The sequence below is a fragment of the Vipera berus genome, assembly GCF_964194415.1.
Source record: "Vipera berus genome assembly, chromosome: 5".
Taxonomy (NCBI): domain Eukaryota; kingdom Metazoa; phylum Chordata; class Lepidosauria; order Squamata; family Viperidae; genus Vipera; species Vipera berus.
The window spans coordinates 56,912,571-56,921,428 of NC_138207.1; the positions used below are offsets into that span (position 1 = coordinate 56,912,571).

General features: G+C 36.4%; 1 protein-coding gene across 1 annotated transcript in view; it reads left to right on the top strand.

The window, feature by feature from the left end:
- The window catches only part of LOC308669425 (pancreatic lipase-related protein 2-like), a gene marked incomplete at both ends in the record, with an annotated part of 29,906 nt that extends 23,525 nt beyond the window's left edge, over positions 1-6,381 (top strand). The window contains 5 exons of the mRNA XM_081330115.1: positions 1,410-1,528; positions 2,710-2,839; positions 4,404-4,515; positions 5,428-5,595; positions 6,318-6,381. Of these exons, the coding sequence (XP_081186241.1) occupies positions 1,410-1,528; positions 2,710-2,839; positions 4,404-4,515; positions 5,428-5,595; positions 6,318-6,381 (593 nt within the window). The remainder of the gene's footprint in view (positions 1-1,409; positions 1,529-2,709; positions 2,840-4,403; positions 4,516-5,427; positions 5,596-6,317) is intronic.
- Between the last annotated feature and the right edge of the window lie 2,477 nt (positions 6,382-8,858).

An 8,858-nucleotide genomic window follows, 5' to 3' on the forward strand; every position in this document is an offset into this window, starting at 1 on the left:
TGCACACGCCAAGATGAGAGTTCCGGCACTTTTCTTTTTTTAGAAAAAAAGCACTGAATATAAGAAATAACAACATAATGTTCAGAACTACTAAAGATATGAAAGAAGAAAAGAAAAAAAGAAAGATTGTGTGCCCCTTCTGCTAACAAGGGAACTCCAAAGTGATAACAGAGAGCAACACCCTTCAAACCAGTGACTATGCAGCACCGTTCCAGTGAAGTCTCCATCTCATGGGGGGGTTCTGACAAGTTGGTATGGGCTCAAACTACCATTAATCACAATAAAGTTATTTTCAGTAACTTTATCTCATTTGGTTCAACAAAGACAAGGAGGAAAAGTTTCCCTTACTTTGTTCTTGAAGTGCTTTGCCTACTCCTACCAACAATGAGGCCATTCCAAGGTTAAGAAATATTTATTTATTCTAGGCAATTTATAACAAGGATGACAAAGATCTTTTTCCTCTACATGGTGTTTCACACCACGGGCAGAAACAAACAGATAAATGTTTAATTCTATAATATATATTCAACCCTTAAATAAGAGTATGACATTCTATGCATTCTATGCACCAATGTACCAATTCCTCCCTATCAATCTTGCAGCAAAACTGCCATTACTACACTGGATATTCACACCTTAGAGCCTTGGCCTCACTGCCAATTAGCAAGAGAATGTATTTGAAGAATAATGAAAAACAAAACAAAACAATGGACACAAATCCAAAGCAGATTGGGACAAATATCATTTGAAACAATAATCTTCTAAAAATAAATAATGTTTTTGTGCACGGAGCCTGTACTCTTTAAAATATTATATGGTCTGCCATGGGATTCACAAGATGAAATGAAATCATCCATGGAGGAAATGGTAGAAAATGTTTTACGTTTTACAGACGTTTGAAGCCTATCAGAGTAATTTCATTTCGTTGTCCACTGAAAATCAAAGTGCTATTATTTCACAATTTGATGGCATTTTGGTGTGACAATCTTGAAAAGCTCTGGTGGTCCAACAAAGACGGTGAAAGGGCCACATTTAGCCTATTATGCAGCATATAATTTTTACTAAACAAGTTATCTTAGACTTTTATCAGTCTCCCAACCAATAGCTACCACGATAGCCATTATAATTCCTTCTTCTACTAATTTATTCATGCTCACAATAATGTACGCATTTGATCTATATTCCACCTCTTTTCCATGAACTCCCTGAAGCTGCACATATCAGTCCCTTTGTTACTTTTATCCTCACAATAATAGCCCTGTGAAGTAAGGTGGGCTGAAAGATGGTAAATGAGAATAAGCTTAGCATTTTAATTAAAACAAAGTCACTTGCAGTGGACAAAGCAGAACAGAATGACATTGTGGCTTCTATTATATTGCAAGCAATGATAGAGTTATTTCTTTTGCTAGAGATTCGTATGGTTGGGAATTGCCATCACTCACGAAGTCATGAGTACTACAAATACAGCATTCTCTACCCTAGTGGGTTCCTGGCCTATCCCTGCAAATCATACAAATCTTTTCAAGCGGTAAGCATGCTATTCTGCCCTGGTTCAATCCAATTAATTCTTTAAACAGGTTCATTCAAAGTATAAGCATGGCACTGTATGTTCATTGTATTAAAGTTCAATATAGCTAAAGAATAAATCCACATTTTTAAAGAAAAACAAATCCATAAACTCTGAGCTTTCGTTCTTGGCATCAGGCCTCAAGTATGTGACATGCCACAAACTGTTGAATTTGTTCACACAATAGATTTTCATCACTGTCAAATAGCCACCAGTTCCAGGTTTGAGTAGGGAATTCCTCTCAATGAGTTACTTTTCTCCTGCCATACTGTTATCTTCTTGCAGCTACTGTTTCTTCTACTCACTTCCGGAAAGCTGGACTGAGTAAGTGTGTTTACTGCAAATATAAAAGGATTAGCTACAGGCCACGGAAAATCTGGTGGGCAACAGTGGATATCCTATCAAAAATGGGGTGTTGGCAGGTGCCATCACCACTTTCCCATATCCAGGATCTGGTATAAATCTATATGTACAAACCACCTTCTTGTGACCTCTCGTTTTAAAAATTAAACCTTTACCTTAACCTTTCCCTGTTAGTAAGCTAATGGGTAGGGGGAAGGAGGCATTAGTATGAATAAATGAAGGAATCAGAACAACCAAGGCAACCAACAGAACTGAAATATAGGTAGTCCTTGACTTACAACAGTTCATTTAGTGACCTTCAAAGTTACAACACTGGAAAAAATGACTTATGACCATTTTTCACACTTACAAGAGTTGCAGCCATCACAGCAGCCATGTAATCATAATTCAGACACTTGGCAGTTGACTTATATTTATGATGATTGCAGTGTCTGGGATCACGTGATCTCCTTTTGTGACCTTCTGACAAGCAAAGTCAATGGGAAAGCCAGATTCACTTAACAACCATTTGATTAATTTAACAACTGCAGTGATTCACTTAACAAATGTGCCAAGAAAAGTCATAAAATGGGGAAAACTCACTTAACAATTGTCTCACTTAGCAACATAAATTTTGGGTCATAAGTCAAGGACTACCTGTAATCACATCTACCATGTGCAGTTTGAGGTGCTAAGCCAGGATAACAGTGCATACCTGAATGTATAATAAAGTTTATAGTAGAAACAGTGAGAAGTCTCGAAAAAAAGCCTTTGGAACCAATCTATTTATTTTATCCTAGGGAAATTGCTTTCCATGTCCCACAGAAGGCTGCCCAGTAATGGGTCACTATGCTGATCAATCCTATGATAAACTGAAGAAAAGCAATCAAAGCTACTATCTAAACACCGGATTTAAGGAGCCCTTCACCAGTGAGTATACACATATAGTATATGTGTGGAATACTCATGTAACCAGTGAATCTGCAAAGAAATCTACTAATTTAGGATTGATTCTGGCTGTCAGTACAAGGGTCATGTTTCTGAAATTTAAAGCTGTATATGGAGTTTATATGTGTAACTAGGAAATGGAATTATCATGCATGTTCATGCTGACAAGACTACAAGCAATTGACATGTTTTCTTACCTGGATGTCTTCATGGAGATCACACTTTGGTGTTTGAGGTTGTAAGGAATATATGACTACGTTCACAACCAATCTCTTCCGACCAGTCTGGAAATTTTAGCTACAGTAAATGATTAACTATCACACTGGAGCAATTATTTATCCTATCTGGTCATATATGCAAAGATAGCATACATATATTGTAGAAGGCAGTTCTAAGTCTCTAAATTTGGAAAGACAGACTGCCAAGATTTATCTTCCAAACAATAATAATAATCATCTTATTAGAATTTCAAGAGTAAGCAATTAATCTTTTTATATACAGGGTGAGTAAAACATGTTTAAAGAGAGTCCCCAAAGAGCTTTTTCAAAAGGCAACTTGGCTTTGTTATTCCTTTTCAGGATGTTTTACTTCTCATCTAAGAAGCTTCTTCCTTTCTGAATGAACTGAAGTCAGTCAGAAATGAAGAAGCTTCTTCGATGAGAAGCAAAATGTCTTCAAAGAAAAAACAAAGTCGAGTTGTCTTTTGAAAAAGCACTTGTGGGATAAACATGACCTAGGTGACTGAGAATCTCCATAGACATGTTTAGGGAGAGTTTTACACACAAACACACACACACACACACACACACACACACACACACACACACAAAACCACCCCCCAAAATAGTATATTTTTTCTGTATGAGCTTCTTAATAGCTAGTCTATAAGAGATTCTTATTTTTTGAGATTCTTCAAAAAAAGAAATGCCTCTTTGGAATGTTCTGCTTGGTGTCCTTTATTGAAACTTCTTCTGAGGCCAAAATTGCATCCTTTTCAGTACTGGAGAGGACACTTCAGTATTTCCCAAGAGAGTTCACTTTTGAATTCAGACGAGAAAAGTATCTAAGTTTTACAATGTTTTTATGCTGCTAAATATCTCATTTTTCTTTCAATTTTGAATGAAGGTTTGATGTTTTGGGTTTTTTTTTAAAAAAATAAACATGTGTTTAAATACTACATATTTAAATTCTTGTTTTCATATCCCAGCCCATTTTAAACTGTTAGAATTGGGGATGAGGGATGATTTTAAATTGAGTTTGTGGCTAAGATGACCATCAGTCTATCAACAGTTAAGACAAAATACTTTTAAAACTATATTCCCACTAGGATGATGGGCTTGAGAAATTTAAGCCTCGTAAATATTATTTATTTAAAATGCCTTAAGATTCTTTAGAATTATAAGCTTTTTTAAATGATCAATTTTTTTCCTAGTTCTTATTTCAATTTCATTAACAAATATGAATATCCTTGCCTAATTGTATTTCATGTCTAGCCATTTTGTATACATCTAACTGCTGCATTCACAACACGTGTCGTATTATCTAGGTTGGCGATATAATATATCTGTCAAACTAAATGGAATGAAAAATGTGAAAGGAGAAATAAATATAGTTTTCCACAGTAAAAATGGAGATATGAAGGAGTATCCAATTATGAGGTATATTTCATGCTTTGTTGTTGCAGATTTTCAGTTTTGCTAATTTTAGGAATAATTATATCACTAATTCAATTAAGAGTTTTTCATATTTATCATGTATAAAGTACTTCCAAGGACTTCTACACATCCTAACTCCTAATTCAAGGATAAGGTCTGATTTATGAAATAACATATTAAAAAGGTAACAACATATATATGATCTAAAAAAAAGGTGGAAAGTGAAGAAGTTAGGAATGCTATCCTTTTTCCAAAAATAAAACAATGTAGTTTGTCAATTTTGCTTCAATATTTGATGAAATGGGCTACAAAATCAGCTTTCAGGGTGAAGACAATGGAAATAGAACAGTTTTCATGGTGAACTATGTTGTCTTATAAGTACAAAACAAATTGCTTAAGCTATTATATCTTTAGTAGTTTATTTTATAACCTTTGTTGCTCATTGTCAGGGAATTCTGCTGCAGCTGTCCACATGAAGTCAGAGATACTGGAACAATTTTATAGCTTTATATAAAAATATATATATTAGATTTATATTTACAGCAGACAAGATAGTCAGGAACACAGGAACATAATGACGTAAATCAAACAGGATATAGAGCACACACAGAGGAAAAAGGTGGGGAAAAAAATAAAACTCCCCCTTTACACCCACAGCAACCAATCATAGTGTAGATTGTCTCATGTATGAGCCAGCACTCTCCAATCAATCAACTACAGCTATGTGTTCTGGCCCATTATACACTTTACTGTTCCAGCTACTAAATTAAATATCCTAACACTAATCCAATCTGAAATATGATTGAGGTGAATTGTGAATGAGCAATATTAATATCACGGAATAATTAATTCTGAAGTTGTAAAAAAAAACAACTGTACTGATGCTCTGTAATTTCTTCAATCACATTTTTACAGGGGCAACCTTAAGCAAGAACAAATCTATTCAAAGCTCACAGATGTAGAAATTAATCCAGAAAATGCTTCAAGAATTGAGTTTGTTTGGCACAAGCAATTGTTTACTTTCTTTTGGGCTCAACTAGGAGCAGAAAAAATAAATCTTACCCGTGGGCAGGATGGGCGTAAGTAAGTATAGCCATTTTAACACTTGATTTTCATGATTTATATCAAGTTTCATTTGATAGTTCAGGAAGAAATCCTTTCTATCTGAGCAAGGATGGGACTTGAGCAAGGATGGATTTGAACGTAGTGAAATCCACTAATTGTGGTTGGAGGGAGCTATTGATCTGCTGTTCTGAATAGCTAGAGTGAATACATAAGCATGAACTAATGCCCTCTTGCTACATATGCAGTAAGACTTCTTTTTACTTTGTTTATTGTTAGTTGGTTTTGTTCAAGGTGGGTTATTGCAATTATAAAAATATTGATCAATTAATAAATAAGTAGTAAAAATTAGAAGGAACATTTCTGAAACAATGCAAAATAAGAGCAATCTCTGTGTTGTACAGATTTCCAGTTCAGAATACATTCCAATAATTTCTCCTATGTCACCTCCCAAAACATTTCTAGAAGTTTGAATGGGGTAGAAGGCTCAGAAAGTCCAGCATGGAGGGTTCAGACAACCAAGTTTTCTTCTGATAAATTATCCTGGACCTAGACCTTCTATTATAAGAACAGCCTGAACAGTTTGTAATGTACACTCGCATATTATAAATCTTTCTTCCTTTTGTCCAGTCAAAAGTCTAAATCTTTAAACTTTGTCAAAACATGTATTAAGGGATGGAAAAGAGAAATTAACTAGCAAATGTAGGATTTATTTAAGGATATTTTTCTTCACCTTCTTCCAGGACTTCCCTCTGTGGCCATGGAACAGTAAAATATGAAGTTCCCCAAATGCTTACACCTTGTTGAACACAAAAAGGAGGCATAATCATAATTTGTAAGAGTAATGAGAAACAGCTTCTTCATGTGGCCTCTGAAAGAGCTTGATGGTTTGAAGTATGACTTATTAGAACAAATCTTCTGTCATTTTTTTTCATCTCAGCTCTGAAAACAATCATCGTAATTGTTTTAGGTATGATAAAACAGTGTCAAACATTTACATTGCCAATTTCTGTCTCAAAAGAAATAAAAGTCTCTCTCTGTGTGTGTTTGTGTGTGTGTATAGATAGAAAGAGATTTGCTGGGGTGCAATCTTCTCTATCAAAAGCAAACTATGAATAGAAAAAAATGGTGAACACTGTTTAAGGGTATGGAGCATCTTTACTTGTCAAGGTACATGTCTTTAAATTTGCATTTTAGTTTTATGCAGAAATTCCAAGACTTTATCTGTTCTGATGCCTTTATGTTTACAAGGAGTATTTGCATCTTTCTCTTCCTTCTCAGTAGTTTTATTCAGAAAACCATTTCTACTTCCTTGCTTGATAGGGCAAAGATATTTATCAATTTTCTTCATGTTGGCAGGCATAGCAAAGAGAACATTAAAGATTTGGATTCACAGCTTCTTCCACCAATCCCCAGGCCTGTTCCCATGCTTTCTTTAAAGTCTTTCCCACAGCAGACATTCCTGATATAAAAAATTCTTAGTCTTTAAGGAAGTTTGCCAACATCAGTTTCCCTTCACTAATACAGGTAGTCCTTGACTTACAATAGTTCATTTAGGGACCATTTAAAGTTACAAAGAAAAAATGACTTATAACATTTTTCACACTTACGACCATTACAGCATCTCCATGGTCACATGATCAAAATTCATATACTTGGCAAATGAGTCATATTTATGACAGTTGCAGTGTCCTGGAGTCCAGTGGTCACTTTTTGTGACCTTCTGACAAGCAAAGTAAATGGAGACGCCAAATTCACTTAACAACTGAATAGCTAATTTAACAAATGCAGTGATTCACTTAACAATTGTGACAAGATAGGTCGTAAACTGGGGCAAAATCCACATAACAACAGCAACAGAAATTTGGGGCTCAGTTTTGATCATAAGACGAGGACTATCTATGTGATCTTGAAAGGACCAATTCAGTGAATCCTATAGACAGCTTTCTAAAGCCATGGGATTCTCATCTTAGTGCTTATTGTGATTTTGAAATTTTAAGATACTATGGATCAATTTGGCTTGAAACTTAACATTAAGAAAACCAAGATCATGGCATCCAGCCCTCTCAATTCCTGGCAAATAGATGGGGAAGAAATGGAGGTAGTGACAGATTTTATTTTCCTGGGCTCCAAGATCACCGCAGATGGGGACTGCAGCCAAGAAATTAAAAGATGCTTGCTCCTGGGGAGGAAAGCCATGGCAAATCTAGACAGCACACTAAAAAGCAGAGACATCACCCTGCCAACAAAAGTGCGTATAGTCAAGGCTATGGTCTTCCCAGTTGCATTGTATGGCTGTGAAAGTTAGACCATAAAAAAGGCTGAGCGCCAAAGAATTGAAGCCTTTGAACTATGGTGCTGGAGAAGACTCCTGCGAGTCCCTTGGACTGCAAGGCGTTCAAACCGATCAGTCCTAGAGGAGATCAACCCTGACTGCTCTTTAGAAGGCCAAATCCTGAAGTTGAAACTCAAATACTTTGGCCACCTAATGAGAAGGAAGGACTCACTGGAGAAGAACCTAATGCTGGGAAAGGTTGAGGGCAAGAGAAGAATGGGACGACAGAGAATGAGGTGGCTGGATGGAGTCACTGAAGCAGTAGGCGTGAGCTTAAATGGACTCCAGAAGATGGTAGAGGACAGGAAGGCCTGGAGGAATGTTGTCCATGGGGTCGCGATGGATCAGACACGACTTCGCAACTAACAACAAATGGGTCTATACTTTTTTTCTTCTTCATTTGCATACTCAAACTAGTGAACCTACAGCTATTACAGCCTTTTGTCTGGGCCTCATATTAAGCTTGATTTAGACTTCTGTGCCACTGCATGCAGGGAACATGTGTGTCTGTCATTTGGAGACAATTGCATAGCTGTTGCAATGGTATTTCTGTAAATGTTAACATTCTGGTTAGGCAGTGCTCAAACAACAACGTGCCTTGCCTTCCACCTACCTCCCAACAAGAAGTCAGATTGACCAATCAGCATGTAGGAAGGGCATCTCAACACATAGTTGAGATTTGGAAGTGTTGACCCATCTGCAATCATCTGCAACCTGCCCTTACACATTAACCCCTTTCCAGCATAGGTCTGCGTAAATGCTTCTGTGCAGTTGCAGACAAGTCTAAATCAAGCTTTAGAAGCTCCAAGTGGTTGATAGCAGACATAACAACTTATATGTTAAGTTAGTATCACGGTTGTTAAATGAATCTGGCTTCCCCATTGACTTTGCTCATCTGAAGGTTGCAAAAGGTGATCACATGACCCTGGGACACTGCAACTGTCATAAA